Source organism: Aotus nancymaae, unplaced genomic scaffold (genome assembly GCF_030222135.1).
Source record: "Aotus nancymaae isolate 86718 unplaced genomic scaffold, 86718_ANA_hifiasm-v0.15.2.pri h1tg000025l, whole genome shotgun sequence".
Lineage (NCBI taxonomy): Eukaryota > Metazoa > Chordata > Mammalia > Primates > Aotidae > Aotus > Aotus nancymaae.
In genome coordinates this window covers 39,495,432-39,514,102 of record NW_026988438.1, presented here as the reverse complement: position 1 = coordinate 39,514,102, position 18,671 = coordinate 39,495,432, and the positions used below count along the sequence as shown (strand labels likewise).

The 18,671-nt window shown below is 39.2% G+C and overlaps 1 protein-coding gene across 1 annotated transcript in view; it reads left to right on the top strand.

Moving 5' to 3' along the window:
- The window catches only part of ABCB5 (ATP binding cassette subfamily B member 5), a 112,361-nt gene extending 104,855 nt beyond the window's left edge, over positions 1-7,506 (top strand). The window contains exons 26-27 of the mRNA XM_012447735.2: positions 5,220-5,366; positions 7,309-7,506. Coding sequence (XP_012303158.2) covers positions 5,220-5,366; positions 7,309-7,506 — 345 coding nt within the window. The remainder of the gene's footprint in view (positions 1-5,219; positions 5,367-7,308) is intronic.
- The last annotated feature ends 11,165 nt before the right edge of the window (positions 7,507-18,671 follow it).

Sequence of the window (18,671 nt, the reverse complement as noted above, 5' to 3'; positions counted from 1 at the left end):
TCACCATAGTCTTTTATACTCCTTCCCTTACCAGCTCTTCTCCATACAACATGGTACCTACGTCATTAATACAATCTCCCTTATTCTGGTAAGGGTTTGCAGTACTAAATGTATTGCAAGGATTCACATTTTTTTAATAAATATAGTGATGCCGTGAATAGCTTTCAATGGCAACTTCCTTTTTAATCACGACACTCACTGCATTGTTAATTTGTGGTCACATTACTATCTGCATAATCTTGATAGTTTGTTTTATGTATTGTGAAATGCTGCCCAATTGATATTTGTACCATTTAACTTTTATTCTTTTTTTTCTTTGAGACAAGGTCTCACTCTGTCACCCAGGCTGGAGTGCAGTGGTGTGTTCTTGGTTCATGAGAGACTCGACCTCCCAGGTTGACCTGAGCTTCCTGAATAGCTGGGATCACAGGCACATGCCACCATGTCTGGCTAATTTTTGTGTTTTTTGTAGAGATGAGATTTTACCATGTTGCTTAGGCTGGACTCGAGCTCCTGGGCTCAAGCAATTCCACCCACCTTGGCCTCCCAAAGTTCTGGAATTACAGGCATAAGCCACCACACCAGGCCTAACTTTCATTCTTAAATTGTTTGTTATCTGTAATACCAGCTATTTGGGAGACTGAGGCATAAGAATCACTTGAATCCAGGAGGCAGAGGTTGTGATGAGCTGAAATTGTGCCACTGTACTCCAGCCTAGGTGACAGAGCAAGACTCTGTCTCAAAAAAAAAAAAATTGTTTATTATCTTCTATTTATTGTACCAGTTCTCACATTTACCCAAAACTACATGCTGCAAAGATCCATTGTGCTAACTTTTCATAACAGATTTTGAAAACCAAAATGTTATTTCTTGTTAACATTTTTTTAAAAGTAGCTTATTTTTCAGTGTTTTAAAGTTTACCTTTAATTTACCTTCATGTCATTGTTCCCCCAAAAACATGTAGAAACATAAGAAAACCTGGTATCAAAATAACATCATTAAAAATTTTTTAATCAGATAATTCCTAGAAAAACGACATATTATTAAATGCCTTTGGTTAGTACCCTGGGTAGAATAAAGCTGCCCTCTTATGCTCAGTTGGCTGGGAAAAAGGAAGAGACAAAACCAGCCATGCATTCCCCAGCACTTCCAGGAACCAAGAACTAAGCTAAATGTCCACCACAGCACAGCAAGGATGCTGTAACTACCCCCATTTCACAGATAAAGAATTTCAGTAACTTTCTTAAAGTTGTATAGAAACTCAGCATTTGAACCTGGATTCTTTGTGCTATACTGAAGGGAGGGAGGGGGTTTGTAACCATGGTGGTATTAGGGTTTCAGAGATGGGAACAAAGGTGCCCTTGCTCCTCTCTTCAGAAGGGCAGTCCAAAGCAACCACCACAAATGCGGAGCATGGCATTGGTGTACTCAGAGTGACACTCAGAAACATGTTATAGCTCACATCTAGGTTTTAGGGAAGAAAAGTGAACATGAACCTTGTAATTTGTTGTACTTTTTTTTGATAGAATTAATTTTCTAGACTGAACATGGTGGTTCACACCTGTAATCCCAGCACTTTGGAAGGCCAAGGAGGGCGGATCACCTGAGGTCAGGAGATAGAGAACAGCTTGGCCAACATGGTGAAACCCCGTCTCTACTGATAATACAAAAATTAGCCAAGCATGTTGGCACATGCCTGTAATCCCAGCTACTCGGGAGGCTGAGGCAGGAGAATCACTTGAATCCAGGAGGCGGAGGTTGCAGTGAGCCAAGATCATGCCATTGCACTCCATCCTGGACAACAAGAGTGAGATTCCATCCCAAAAAAGAAAAAAATAACAATTTTCTCAAGCAAATAAGTGGAGTCCAGCATCCCCTGCAAATATATGGCCACAGTGGCAGTGTGAAAATGGTGGCGCAAAAGTGAAAGAGAAGTTCAGCTCTCCCGGTAACACTCAGTAAGCATAAAATATACACCCATATGTAAAATAGGCATAGGAGAAAGTCTTCACTTAAGACACATTGAGATATTATTCATTTGAATTCTCTCCAAGAATTATTTAGCAATTTGAAGTTGTGTCACACTTTGCTTTCTGAGGATTTCTTGTTCCTTTACTACAAACTTTGTGGATTGACCCATCTGCCATGTCCTGCTCCCTCAAAATTTACATTCTCTATCTTCCTTTTTGTCACAAAGACACAGGGAACTTGAGAGGTCAGTTAGGAGCTATTTCCAGGAAGAGGTTTTTAAAGGCCTACAATAACAATTACAAAATAAACTAAAACAAGAAAATTGATTTAAAAGATATTTTAAAAGTAGAATTAACAAGACTTGGCTCAAGATTGTCTCTGGAAAGTGAGCAAGGGAATGTACAATACACTGAGCAGCATCACAGAATAAAACACGGAATAGGTTTCCCCCTACACACACACACACACATTCACACACACACAAATTGTGTGTGTTTGATGAAAATTCATTTGGTGGCTAAATGATGTAAGGATATAATATAGTCCTTTTTTATATTTATCCCACTTAGAATAAATAATCAAATACATCTGCACAAAATTCATGTATTTGATTACCAGTTGCTTCCCCAGATCCTTCTGGGGGGGGGGCGTTAAATAATATATTATCTATTAGATATAGATAATATATAGTATATACATAATATATGGAATTTTTTCTTCTAAGGTTGAAAAAAATTGGAATTCTTAAATACATATAACTCTAAGAGTTTTGGTAAGGGAGTGTGGATCTGTGTGACAGCTCAAACCAGGAGGGTGCAGAGCAAGGAGTCACCTTAGAATATGCTGAGTGTAATGTAATGCATATCTCATAGAAATATCCCACGAGCATTTGGAAATACAGGCCTGGGGCATAGGAGAGTCCTGGAAGCAACACCACCTTGATCGCAAGGATCCTCTGAGACACACAAGGTGTGGTTCTCTCCTAATCCTCATAATGTCACCCAGTGGCAGCTCTCAGTCAAGCCACATCCTTAAGTAGGACTTCGACCACTGGACCAACCCCAAAGTCCAACCCAGGTCCTGCAGAGATTCTCCAGAATGCAGTTGCTTTATGATTAGACTTTGGTGTTCCTGATAACTGACTTTTCGCTCCAGGTTCATATTAAGGAGCCATTACCCCTTGAGTTTCTCATAAAAGAGGTAATTTCAGGGCACTCACCATCCCAGTGATTGCCAGCAAACTGATTCAGATTTTCAGCGGGAGAGGAACTCTGTGGTTCTTCATTAAAAAACAAATGTAGGGCCGGGCGCGGTGGCTCACGCCTGTAATCCCAGCACTTTGGGAGGCCTAGGCGGGTGGATCACGAGGTCAAGAGATCGAGACCATCCTGGTCAACATGGTGAAACCACGTCTCTACTAAAAATACAAAAAATTAGCTGGGCATGGTGGCGCGTGCCTGTAATCCCAGCTACTCAGGAGGCTGAGGCAGGAGAATTGCCTGAGGTTGCGGTGAGCCGAGATCGTGCCATTGCACTCCAGCCCGGGTAACAAGAGCAAAACTCCGCCTCAAAAAAAAAAAAAAAAAGTAAAAAATCTTCAGTTTAAATATATGCAAATGTTTTTAGGTGGCTATTGAGACAATGTGTATATCCATATTTGTAATCTGTTCTGCTTAACAGCAGGCAAAATATCTGAATTTCGTTTTCATCCAATATGTTCTTTAAACTTACACTCTCCTACCATCTAGAGAAGGCCAAAAAATGCACAGTGATTTCTAAAGTAGTTTTTGCATCTTTTTCAGCTGTCCTAGAAGAATTCATGTACAATTTAAGCTAGGCTGGCAGAAAGAGCTACAAGCTCATTATCATTCCCACCTCCCTTCCCAATTTTTAGTTTAAGATTTAATCCCCTCATTTAAATGCAAACTTTGCAGTGTTTGGAAATGAATGACAACATAGTTTCATCTATGGTTCTGAATTTAACAAAATGCATTTTAGGAGGAAGGGGCCCAAGGCCTACTAGTCAGATAAATCACAGAGAAAATAGTGAAAGTCTGTGTTCTTTGTAGACCATTCACTTTAGAGAAGATATGTTTCCTGAGCTTTAGTAATTCAGACATCCATTGTTTGATATAAAACAAGCGCCTGTGCATGTTAAATTGAAAAGTAAGCTTTGAGATGATGTGGACACATTTTGTCATAAGGTTATACCACAGGTTCGAGACACCTAGTCTGCCCAAAATGCACTTCCTGAAAGCAGTCAGATGTGGAAAGGCAATTCCCTCAAGCTTTTCTAGGTTACCAACACAAAATGAACAGCTATGAATCACATGCTGCATGTGAGATGCTGCTACGGGATTAATCTTTCCGCCTATTCACTTAGACCAGCTTTCGCAATGGAGCTGATCCATCTACATATTCTTATCTGGGTACCAGTGGCTTATGTTTCTTAGGAAAGTGCCAAGGGCCACTAGAAAGCAACGTGAAGCCTTGAAAGGAAGCTAAATCAATGAGACAATCTAAAAAGCAGGCAATAAGCTGCTTACCCCAACTGAACTGACCAATTGTGATTCAGAAGACCATGATAGCCTCAAGATTTGTGTGAAATTTCCTTTAGCCTTCCATGAAGGGAAACACTGGAGAAATTGGGTTATTAGTAAGCAGGGGAACTATGGAAACACGGTCAAGTGCTAAATGTCACCATTACTATTTTGTGACCTGAAAAGGTGAATAGACTGTTTCAAGATGCCAACCTATTTCCAGGAAGATGCATGTACCACTGAGAATCCCATCACAGCATCTGTAAGGATGTGCCCATAGAGGCTTATTAGCAAGAGCCAAAGTGAAGAAACCTTATAATTTCCTTTGTTGTTTTTAATACCGTGAATAATTTTAACCTGAAAATAGTAGATAATGTAACTTAATGGAAAAGGATTTGTATTTACTATGAATTTGTTTCTTGCCAATAATTTTTTTCTTATGCTTTAATTTGAAAACTTTCTTTGTAGAAGCATAATGGCAGAGGTCTGCTGTCTGTGGTCAGATTGGATATGTAAATGAGATGGTGGTGTTTACTGCTGCTTTAGCATTGATTTGCAACAAAGCCCGAGAATAGATTTCAACATTTGTTGGGACACAAATTTTCAAGAGTAGCAACATTTGAAATATTTAGATGGTTCTTGCCCACAGTTGCCATGCTAATTTCACTAACCAAGCCTTGCTTTCTTAATTGCATGCTCCTGTAATAGAAATACAACACACGAGTTGGACTGAAAGGAACACAACTTTCTGGCGGCCAGAAACAAAGACTGGCTGTTGCAAGGGCTCTTCTCCAAAAACCCAAAATTTTGTTGTTGGATGAAGCCACTTCAGCCATTGACAATGAAAGTGAGAAGGTAACATCATTTTCTTTTGTCTCAGAATATAATACCAAATATGAGCATGCAGTAACATGGAAGAAACCAAGGTAAGTTTGGAAAGAATTGCAGTTCTAAGGTCACCAGTTCTAATTAAGGCTTTGGCCTTTACATAAAGGTCAGTAGATGGTGGAGAGGTGGGAGAGAGTAGAGACAGAGGGAATCTCATGTTCTAGAAGGTTTTCTCACTCAAATGATCTCATTATCAAAAGTGGACCAATTTTTGAAATGTTCTTTCATTCAAGGCAAGAGCCCAAGAAACTCTTCAATTTTACTACTTTTCAATTTTACTATTATTCCAGTGATGCCAAACAAATTAATAAGGTAGTTTGTATGGGTAAAAAAGTAATCTACACTGCAGTGTCAGAGCCTGCGAGTACCTTCTATAGACTTAGCCTAGTTTGAGCAGGAAACAAGGAAAAAAACGGACACATGAGAATCTACTTGCACAGCAAGCTTCTTCGGCTGTTTAATTTTGCTATGTCCTTGTCCCCTAGGAGTTTCTTGCACATGTAGGCACTTACTTAGTAAATGAACATTGGTTAAATAAATGATAATTATTTAATGATAATTATTAATATTTAAAGATTATGCCTTACATGCTATTATCTCAGTCCTCACAACAACATGACGAATGGGCTTCTTATATTAGCATGCCCATTGTACAAATTAGCACACTAAGGCTTAGAAAGATTAAGTAACTTTTCAGGGCCAGGCACGGTGGCTCACGCTTGTAATCCCAGCACTTTGGGAGGCCAAGGCGGGCAGATCATGAGGTCAGGAGTTGGAGACCAGCCTGACCAACATGGTGAAACTCTGTCTCTACTAAAAATACAAAAAGTAGCCAAGCATGGTGACGTGTGCCTGTAATCCCAGCTACTCAGGAGGCTGAGGCAGGAGAATTTCTTGAACCCAGGAGGCGGAGGTTGCAGTGAGCCGAGATCACACCATTGCACTCCAGCCTGGGTGACAGAACAAGACTCCATCTCAAAAAAAAAAAAAAAAAAAAAAGATTAAGTAACTTTTCTAAATTCTAATGGAGGGTATCTGACCTAAAGGCCCAGGCATGGGCTCCACATGATCACTACTTGTAGATGATATTATTCTTGAATCCCAAAGTGACAGTGTGTTATGAAAAAAAACAACAACAACAACTAACTTTTGGGATCAGACATATCTGGGCTGTAACCCTCAATTCATCAGTTACTAGCAGTATGACCTTGGTCTAACCTCAGTTCAGTTATCAGAAAAATAAAAATACTATCATTTTATGAGGTTACTAAAAGAATTTAAATGAGATAGCCATCTTGGGAACATTTTATACATTCCACAAATATTGGTTTTCACCCTCCACTCCCACTTTCTAAATAGCATCATAACCACATTGATGCTATATAGAAATGAGATGCTATGTTAACAGGACAGTTCTACAGCTAAAACCTACCAAAAACAAAACAAAATCTATGTGAGAAAATTAGGTAAATAAATTAGACAATTCTACTTAGGTATGCTACTTAGAAATACTACCTCCTGACTTTCAGTTTAGAACTACTCAAAGAAATAATAGTAGAAATTTGAGTAGTATTAGAACTATGCAAAGAAATTGTAGTAGAAATACTACTATAATTCTACTTAGAAATGCTACTTCCTGACTGCATTTAGAACCACTAACATATAAACAACTATTTCATTTTTATTCATTCTCACAAATGTCTTACTTAATTTATCTGTAGTTAATCTTTCTAGACATCTAGACTTCTGTTGAGTAGGGTGAATATTTTACAAGTAGGGCAATTCCCTTGGGGACAAGCAAATAAAGCAAAGAATGTTATTACATTACCTTTACCTTAATTTATTTGACTTAGGCAAGTTTACTAACATCTAACTCAAACTGGTGATCACAGGTCTTTCTCTCTTCCAGGTGGTTCAGCACGCCCTTGATAAAGCCAGGACGGGGAGGACATGCCTAGTGGTCACTCACAGACTCTCCACAATACAGAACGCAGATTTGATAGTGGTTCTGCACAATGGAAAGATAAAGGAACAAGGAACTCATCAAGAGCTCCTAAGAAATCGAGACATATACTTTAAATTAGTAAATGCACAGTCAGCACAGTGATGCTGTTGAGGTAGTGCATATTTTGATGTTTGTGTAATGCAAAGAAGGAGTACTTAGTAATTACTTAGCAAGCTTTTATCTCTTATTGTATATATCAATACCTAGAATCATGCTACTCAAGTACATACATGTTCTGTTCACACACCATCTGCCCTTCAGATTTTTTTTTTTTTTTTTTTTTTTGAGATGGAGTTTCGCTCTTGTTACCCAGGCTGGAGTGCAATGGCATGATCTCGGCTCACCGCAACCTCCGTCTCCTGGGTTCAAGCAATTCTCCTGCCTCAGCCTCCCAAGTAGTTGGGACTACAGGCGTGCGCCACCATACCCAGCTAATTTTTGTATTTTTAGTAGAGACAGGGTTTCACCATGTTGACCAGGATGGTCTCGATCTCTTGACCTCGTGATCCACCTGCCTTGGCCTCCCAAAGTGCTGGGATTACAGGCCTGAGCCACTTCGCCCGGCCCCCAGATTTTTAAAAGGAATCAAAAATGTGTTTATTTCATGTAAGTGAAATGATGTTTTTATCTCTCACTTTATAAAAATATTCTAGCACATTTGCTTGTAAAGTAGTTTCCTACAAAGTGAATTTATCTTCCCATCAACTTCTGTTATAAAATTGGAAATATGTTCCGAGGGGGAATATCATCCAGTTTACCATGTTGAAGGTTTTAGCAAAGGGAGTCTAAGATATAGTGGGGCCTATGGCATTGCAGGGAGAGTGTCTTTAACTAGGAACTTTGTTTTGCAGCATATATTAGAGTATTTTGTGCTAGTCCCTTTTATCCAGATGATAGGGATTTTTCTCATATTACGTCTCTCAATATTTCTCTCAATAAGTATTCACTATTTCTCAAAATTTTCTTCTATTTTATTGTTGTATAAGGAATAAAAAGGATTATGATATAAAATTTCTGGGAGAATTAGGTAGCTATCTCCTACTTCACCAGTAAGTGAAGTGCTTCACATGAGCCATCCTAAAGCCTTCATTATTCCAAGCTTTGGGTTTGGCAGAATAAATCACAGGCCTGCCTGTTTATGAACACTTACCTACTTAAAATAAGAGCTACTCACAAGGTCAAGAGATCGAGACCAGCCTGGTCAACATGGTGAAACCCTGTCTCTACCAAAAATACAAAAATTAGCTGGGCATGGTGGCGCACGCCTGCAGTCTCAGCTACTCGGGAGGCTGAAGCAGGAGAATTGCTTGAACCCAGGAGGCGGAGGTTGCAGTGAACCGAGATCGCGCCACTGCACTCCAGCCTGGGTAACAAGAGCAAAACTCCGTCTCAAAAAAAAAAAAGAGCTACTTTTGGGCTGGGAGCAGTGGCTCACACCTGCAATCCCACTCTTTGGGAGGCTGAGGAGGGCAGATCACTTGAGGTCACAAATCGAGACTAACCTGGCAAACATGGTGAAATCCTGTCTGTACTACAAATAGAAAAATTAGCCAGGCTTTGTAGCGGGCACCTGTAATCCCAGCTACTTGGGAGGCTGAGGCAGGAGAATTGCTTGAACCTAGGAGGCAGAGTTTGCAGTGAGCTGAGGTCATACCACTGCACTCAGCCTGGGCAACAGAGCTAGACTCCATCTCGAAAAATAATAATAATAAAAATAAGAGCTACTTTTATTGTGGGTGAAAATTTTTAAGTCTTTCTCTATAATTAATAAAGTAATTTGCTTAAATATTATATACACTTTATCATATGTAATGTGTGATTTAAAAGTTATGTGCAAATAACAATATTGATCAAATGAGTTACATTTTCAATTTACTTAAATATGTAATGTCACCTGGTGATTTTATCTTTATTCTTCAGTGTATTTTCTTCCATTTACACATATATCTATCCCCTCTAAAGTGCACTCTACCAATAACTGAAATCTTATTAAAAAAATTAAAACCGTTTATATTTTATGACACTTTCTTTAAAATGCAAAATAAAAATAAGATGAGGGACTGGACACAGTGGCTCACGCCTGTAATCCTAGCCCTTTGGGAGGCTGAGGCGGGCGGATCATGAGGTCAAGAGATCAAGACCATCCTGGCCAACATGGCAAAACCCCGTCTCTACTAAAAATACAAAAATTAGCTGGGCTTGGTGGCACACACGTAGTCCCAGCTACTTGGGAGGCTGAGCCAGGAGAATTGCTTGAACCCAGGAGGCGGAGGTTGCAGTGAGCCAAGATTGCTCCACAGCACTCCAGCCTGGGCAATAAGAGCAAAACTCCGTCTCAAAAAAAAATAAAAAATAAGATTGGGGACTTTAGAACCAGATGCATTGTTTAGACGGATTGGCACTGACTGCCTTGTGGCTATTTTGCTATGCATGGATATAGAGCTCTTGGTATCTTCTCTTCCCAGAGTGGGGTAGAGAAGAGGAAAAGAGAAATATAGCATGGATATGCTCAGAACCCCGGAGCAGGAGCAGCTCAGGCTCCAGTTCTGTAATCCCTTCTAGAGAGGCAAATACAGTACCTGTAATGCCTGCTTAACCCTTGAACCTATCAACATCTATCCCATACCTACAGATATCAGTAACACATTCCTTTCTAACGTATAGCCCTGCTAGTTTTTATTCCCATTTTATTTCTAATGAGTTTAAAGAATGCTTCACAGGCAGCATTCTCTTCAATAAAGCCACAGCCTGCACTGGACCAAGCAACCATGCTGAGAATTGGGGTTCCCAAAGAGTTTACAAGGATTTGTAAGGTTGTCAGCTAATGAAGGCAGAAAATAGGTACAGACCAACTACTTTTTAGGGATTGCCACAATTTGAAGGTTTAAAATTGCTGTACTGTCCTTAAAGTGGTGTTTAAAATATATCACTTTTATTAAAACAATTGTTATCAGTTTTATAGGCATCACTTTTTAATTCTTGCACTTTTCTTTCTTTCTTTCTTTCTTTCTTTTTTGCAAACTCTAGCTCTGTTGCCCAGGCTAGAGTGCAGTGGTGCAATCTCAGTTCACTGCATCCTTGACCTCCTGGGTTCAAGAGATCCTCCTACCTCAGCCTCCCAAATAGCTGAAACTACAGGCCTGTACTACCACATCTGACTAATTTTTGTTTTTGTTTTTTTTAGACACAGGGTTTTACTATGTTGCCCAGGCTGGTCTCGAGTTCCTGGGCTCAAGTAATCCACCCCATAAGCCCCCAGTGTACTGGGATTACAGGCATGAGCCACCTCACCCCGTGTCCTACACTTTTCTTAAAGCAAGGTATTTTGTAGCCAAAAAAGAAGCTAAATTAGGCCAGGTGTGGTGCTTCACTCCGGCAATCCCAGTTCTTTGGGAGGCCAAGACGGGCAGATCACTTGAGGCCACTAGTTTGAGACCAGACTAGTCAACATGGCGAAACCCTGTCTCTACTAAACATACAAAAATTAGTGGGATGTGGTGATGTTTGCCTATAGTCCCAGCTATTCAGGACGTTGAGGCAGGAAAATCATTTGAACCTGGGAATCAGAGGTTGCAGTGAGAGAAGATCATGCCACTGCACTCCAGTCTAGGTGACAGAGTAAGATTCTGTCACCCCCACTGGCCCCTCCATCCCTAGGTCCCCCAAAAAAGCTGAATTAGGAATTGATATTTTTATCTAAACTGATAAACAAAAGGTTACTTCAGTAGATGTATTTATTTATTTTTATAATTTTAACTATCATTTTAGATTCACAAGTACATGTGCAGGTTCCTTTTAAATGGGTATTATTGCATGATGCTAAGGTTTGGCATACAATTGATCCCATCCCCCAGGTAGTGAGCATAGTACCCAACAGATAGTTTTTCAACCCTTGGCTTCCTCCTTCCCCACTGCAGGAGTCCCCAGTGTCTACTGTTGCCATCTTTATGTCCATACTTCAGCAGATTTAAATGTAAGTTTTACATTTTAAATCACTCATTAAATCTCTTATAAATTAATTATTAAATAATAACATGCTTAGGTGTACAGTTTACAATTTGGTATTTACTAAAGGGCTTTAAGCAATGAATGTCAGATTATTCAAGGCACCAAATCAGTGAATTTAAGACATGTTGTATTCTTATAGTGCCTTGGATATAGTAGATATTCAATAAATACTAGGTGAATCAGTTTAAAAAGTCAAAAATCACAGCAGGTATGCATTATTGGTACTAAGATGAGCACACATTTCCTGAAAAGATGACCTGGTGGGCTTCAGTAGTTTTGCTTCAACAATCATGTATTACCATCTTCCTGTCATGGGTATTATCAGTCACTGGTGGAACACTCAACAGTTTACTTCTAGGCTAGGCTCCTTCAAGTTCATAAAAACTTTTCTTTCCATTCAGATGCCAATTTTAATTTTAGTTAAATTAATTTTTAATTTTAATTTAATTTTAGCCTTTTGTCATAGTGTGAGTTGCTTTAATCTATTTAATTTTAAAATAATTTGGTATTTGAGCATACATTGCCTGATTTCTTTTAAAACACTATGAGTCTAATTTCCTACAAGGCTTTTGTCTACATTAAGGCATATTCCCTAGTTTCAAAGACTTCCGGTCTAAGGCAAACACTGATTTCTGCCAATCATGACTCATAGCCTACCCCTTACTTGGATTGACCTCAATCCAAACTGTCTGAGCATCCTTGCCCCTTGCTTCTCCTCTACCTCCGGGCTTGGATATAGTTATAAAACAAGAGACTACAAGAAAGAATGAAACATCAGTTTAAAAAGAAAACAAAACAAAACACCTGGTCTAGAAAATCCCAAACACAATGAAAGCAGCTGTCCAGAGAGATCAAGATCCAGCAGAGTTATCTGTAAATGTTAGTGTGTTACAGAAGGGGTCCCCAACCTCCAGACTAAGGACCAGTACTAATCTGTGGCCCGTTAGGAACCAGGCTGCACAGCAGGAGGTGAGCAGTGGGTGAGCAAGTGAAGCTTCATCTGTATTTACAGCTGCAGCCATTCTCCATGGCTCACATTACTGCCTAAGTTCTGCCTCCTGTCAGATCAGTGCTGGCATTAGATTCTCATAAGAGCACGAACCCAACTGTGAACTGCACATGCCAGAGATCTGCACACTTCTTATAAGAATCTAATGCCTGATGATCTGTCATTGTCTCCCATCAGCCCCCGCTGGGACCATCTAGTTGCAGGAAAACAAGCTCAGGTCTCCCACTGATCCTACATTATGATGATTTGTATATTTTATTTTATGTTACAATGTAATCATAATAGAAATAGAGTACACAATAAATGTAAAAATGCACATGAATCATCCCAAAACCACTGCCCCCCTTCCCCAATCCATGGAAAATTTCTCTTCCAGGAAACCAGTCCTGGTGCCAAAAAGTTAGGGACTGCTGTTACAGTAGCTCTCAGCTGTCAAATCTTGTCCTTTAAACTGCCCTTCCTTTGTAAGAGGGAGGGCTGCTCAGTGATTCTTAAAATAATTGCAACACCAATGAGGATACCAGTGGAATAAAAACAATTTACCAAGGATAAGGTATGACACAGATGTCAGTGAAAAGAAAACAACATCACACCTGTTTTATAACTAACCCAGTCAACTTTATTTTATATATTACCACTCCTTAAAACAAGTTATGGTATGTTCTCATGATAAATCAGCTTAGGTCATAGCTAATAAACTGATTTGCAGCCTACAATGTGTCAGTAGAGTATATCATAGTGTTACGTATGACCTACTCTATGAAAATATTTCCTATGTTGGTGTCAACTTATGTATTCATTGCTTTGGTTCTGAGCTCTTATTCCAAGAGGGTTTATGAAGTGGAATCATAAATTGATTAGAAATAGTCCAGAGAAGAAACTGGGAAGATTAGAAATGGAGGAATGAGGATAGAGGGTCTGGAGTATACAGTAGCTTTCAAGCCTTTATTTGTTTCTCTGTCATTTGTAATAATTGCCAAAAATTTTAAAGCTCATTTAAAAACCATAATTATAAAAAATGCATGGATCAACCAAACGTCTATAAATAGTATATCAAGTCTATAAATAGTACCTCAACTTGCCTCCTTTTAGCTAAACCACACTGAGGAAGCCTGTATTACCTTCCTGATGCTGCTGTAACAAATTATCACAAACATAGTGATGAAACAATACAAATTTATTACCTCACAGCTCTGGACCTCAAAAGTTTAAAATCAGTCTCTCTGGGCTAAAATCAAAGGTGTCATTCCTTTCAGAGGCTCTAGAGAAGAATCTGTTCCTTATTCTTTTCCCAGTACCAGAAGCTTCTAGATAGCCTGCATTCCTTGCAGAAATAGGAGAATTTCAAGCCAAGAAAAATGGAAAAAGAGGCACACTTCTTAGACAAAAGCATAGTACTCTGACTATAACGTCTATGGAAATATTCTGAAGCATCACCAGTGCAATCGAGCTTGCCGGGCCTGTTTCCTTAGTGTTTCCTTAGTGACTTACACTTAATTATCAAGGTTCAGTTTAATCCTACTAAAATGGTTTTCTTTTTAAACTGTGTGAGTATCTGCTTAAAGAAGATGTCAGTTTACCGAGATTTCAGAAAAGCCAACGGTAGACAATTGGGTGTTTAAAACTATAAATGCACACATTCACTGCTGCATTCTTAGACTTAGGGAAACTCTAACAAGCCAGTCTGTGTTTTTTAGATTTAAATGATGGAATGCCATTATTTATGAGCCAGGTAAAATTTCCTATTGAATGGGGGGATTACTTATTATTATTATCATTTTTTGAGATGGAATTTCGCTCTGTCCAGGCTGGAGTGCAGTGGTGAGACCTCAGCTCACCATACCTCTGCTTCCAGGCTTCAAGATATTCTCCTGCCTCAGCCTCCTGAGTAGCTTGCACTACAGGAGCACATCACCATGCCCAGCTAATTTTTGTATTTTTAGTAGAGATGGGTTTTGCCATGTTGGCCAGGTTGGTTTCAAACTCCTGACCTCGTGATCCACCCGCCTCGGCCTCCCAAAGTGCTGGGATTACAGGTTCAGCTTGAATAGGGGTATTTATTCTAATCAACTTTACTACATCACGGTAAAACAATGCGTGGCTTAAATACTTTCTACCCAGTTGAAAGTCAAGAAGGAATTTTAGGAAAATGGTTGAAATTGTTAAATTACCAGAACATTCTGAACAAATGAAGCAAAAAGAAACCAAAAGGAATGATGAAAGGAAGGAAGGGAGACAGACTAAATATTTGAATACACTCAAACAATTTTTAAAAACTAATACACTCTAGTAATCAGCTTAGGACTGGAAGTAAAAAATACTCCACCTTCAAATCCTCAGAAAACCTAAAAAAAAAAAAAGTGATACACATTTAAATTTAAACTCCTTGTCCTATAGTCCTATTTCAGACAGAATTACACCTAGTCTATATTAGCTTCATAAATTCCTTTAATCTCCAATTTCCTAGAGCTATGTCTCTGTGAGAAGAGATGGGTTAATGAGTAAAAAGTAGCCAAAAAAAGGTGGCGGGGAGGGGTGGGCAGAGAGCCTGGCTTTCATGAGAGGCCAAAGGAAAAGAGGAGAAGTGGGAGGTGGTCATCAAGAATCAGAGCATAGTCAACATGGTTCCCAAAGATGATGAAGAAGAAACCTCCAAAGTGACAAAGAGAAGATCAATGCATGTGAGTAATAACTCTAGGAAATCCATGTGAATACCGAGAAATGCAGAGAAAATTAGTAGTAACAATAAAAATATGAAATGCTGGGTGCAGTGGTTCACGCCTATAATCTCAGCACTTTGGGAGGCCAAGGCACGTGGACCACTGGAGGTCAGGAGTTCAAGACCAGCCTGGCCAACATGGTGAAACTCCATCTTTACTATAAAGACAAAAATTAGCTTGGCATGGTGGTGGATGCCTGTAGTCCCAGCTACTCGAGAGGCTGAGGCAAAGGAATCACTTGAACCCGGGAGGTGGAGGTTGCAGTAAGCTGAGATTGCACCACTGCACTCCAGAATGGGCCATACAGTGAGACTCCGTCTCAAAAAAAAAAAAAAAGAAAAGAAAAAAAAGATAATATGAAATAAGCTAGAACTATTAAAAATAAATTCATATTTATTGAGCACACATATATCAAGCTTAATAAGTGGTTGAGCCATATAGATATTAATTTACTGACAAAAGATACACTCTATTGGTATTCAAATTTTACCATGGGGAAACTGAGGCACTGGGTAGTTAAGGAAACTTAACAAGGTCAAATAGCAAGTGACAGAATGAGGATTCAATGCAGAAAAATCTGACTCCATAGGTCACACTCAGCTAATTCATTATCCCTCTAAGATGGAACTGGAAGCAGTAAGGTACTTTTGAGTTTTACATATAGAAGTAACTTGCTGTTTGCCTCCTCCTTCCATTGCAAAAAGTACAAAGGTACATAGTTCTTCTTTGGTTATTTTAACATGAAACTGAATTTTTTTGTGCCCACCTACACTCTGAAAAAAAATCTTGTACATAACCCAAGTATAGCTTGGAAGGCTTAGAAATACAGCTGCTTCAGCAGTTAACACATTTTCCCTGTGACTCTTCATTCTTCTCTATCTTCCGAAAAACATACTCCCAAGTGTACAGGGATATTAGACTCTGGTTTCTACATAGATTGTCTCTCACTGTTGAATCATCCCTGCTATCTTTATTTTCAGGGTGTTTATGCAAACTCTTTTGTTCCATTTGCAACCCACTTGCTGATGTATCATTCTTCTCTTTAGTTAAGATTTTTAAAAATCTTGATACCTGTATTGTGCTAAAACCAAGACAGGCTTACAAATGTTGAAACTGAAGGAAAAAAAAGTAGTAAAACATGCATTGGTGAAGTATTGGCTATAAGGTGGAGTCATTAAAAGTGGTTTGGAGCTGTGCACAGCAGTGAGCACGTATAGTCTCAGCTACTCAGAAGGCTGAAGCCCAAGGATTGCTTGAGCACGGGAGTTCAAGGCCAACTTAGGCAACATAGTAAGACTCCATCTCAAAAAGAAAAAAAAAAGTGGTTCCAGTTTGCTTCCATATACTGAGGCTCCTAATTATATGAATGACTTTCCAAATATTGTAAAATAAATAGTGCCTCAAGTAATGACATTGTTTTAAAATTGGGGTGTTCCATGATGAGTTATAAAATTTTATATATTTTCATATACTGCCAGAAGTTCTTATGACATTAGTCTAGACAAATAAAACCATTTGGAGTGACCACTAATAAATTATATCACAAACCCAGCCCAGACACAACAGCAAGAGAAGTGCAAACATCATGAAATTTTGATCATATACTTCTGAAATGGAAAGACAATACACTATGGTTTTGCTCTTATGATAACTATTGCACTTCAAGTTGCTCCTTCAGTGATAATTGGAATTTTTGCCAAAAGTCCAGTCTATCGGACAAGAGTTACCCTGGCCGGGTGCAATGGCTCATGCCTGTAATCCCAGCACTTTGGGAAGCTGAGGTGGGCGGATCATGAGGTCAGGAGTTCAAGACCAGTCTGGCTAACATAGTGAAACCCCTGACTTTACTAAAAATACAAAAAATTAGACGGGCATGGTGGTGTGCGCCTGTAATCCCAGCTACTCTGGAGGCTGAGGCAGGAGAATTGCGTGAACCCAGGAGGCGGAGGTTGCAGTGAGCTGAGATCACACCACAGCACTCTAGCCTGAGTGACAGTAATCTAGATCTAGATCTAATCTCTCTCTAGAGCCTTTAAAATGTCAGGAATTCCTTCCTCTTTCAGTATGTTAAGGAAACAATCAGAAATTAGAATAAGAAATCATGCACAAGGATGTTCAGTGCAGCATTGTGTGTAACATTGATCATTTGGAAAAAACTAAGTATTCAATATTATGAGAGCAGGTAAAATTTTAATATATTCATACTTAACATATGCATCCCATACAGTATTTTTAGCCATTTAAGATTATATTTGCAGATAATTTTTGTTTCTTTTTGACAGAGTTTTGCTCTGTCACCCAGACTGTGGAGCAGTGGCACAATCTCTGCTCACTGCAATCTCTGCTCCTGGGTTCAAGAGATCCTCCTGCCTTAACCTCTCAAGTAGTTGGAATTACAGGTGCCTGCCACCATACCCAGCTAATTTTTGTATTTTTAGTAGAAACAGGGTTTCACTATGTTGGCCAGGCTGGTCTCTTAACTCCTGACCTCAAGTGATCCACCCACCTTGGCCTCCCAAAGTGCTAGGATTACAGGCATGAGTCAGTGCACCCAGCTGACAACTTTTAATAGTAAGGAAAATTTATTTTAATATCATGACAGGGAGGTGAAAGCAGGTTATGATCTTGTACATATACGTAAGAAAAAAATCACACAGAAAAAAGATTGTAAGTAACAGTACAATTGTTGTGTCTGAGAAGTAGGATTAAGGTAATTTGTTTTCCTTGTTTCTTCACAATTTCTTCTTTTTTTCAGTGAGTATCCAATTGTCTCTAAAAAAGTGTAGTTTAAAACTTACTGAAGGCCCGGTACAGTGGCTCACACCTGTAATCCCAGCACTTTGGGAGGCCGAGGCGGGTGAATCACAAGGTCAGGAGTTTGAGACTAGACTGGCCAACATGGTGAAATCCCGTCTCTACTAAAAATACAAAGAATTAGCTAGGCATGGTGGCAGGCACCTGTAATTCTAGCTACTTGGGAGGCTGAGGCAGGAGAATCTCTTGAACTCGGGAGGCAGAGGTTGCAGTGAGCCAAGATCAGGCCACTGCTCTCTAGCCTGGGTGACAGTGCAAGACTCCGTCTCACAAAAAAGAAGAAAACTTATTGAAATGGAAAATCTATGGGTTAGGATGGAGGTGATATGATTAGACAAATTTGTACTTGTATATGAATGCTTCCCTTATAATTCACAGAAGGAATTATATTTAAAAAAATATATATTGATTAATCCAAATGAGTATCTAACTGGTTTTATAAACAAAGTAAAATGGAAAGATAAGTAGGGAAATTTGTGGAATCCTACACATTATTTAATTTTCCAGGGAGTGCTACTACCAAAATAAGATTTCCAAAACTTTCCACTTTCCAGTTTCTCCTGAACCCTCACGGTAACAGCTGTATTACCAGGTAAAAGCAAAATCTAAAGAGTAGCTGTCTTTTGAGCCTGGCTCCTTGATACATCTTCTGTTTATGGGTAAAAAATTCCCTGTATTGTATTAATTCCCTGTATTAATGATTTATCTGATTGGCA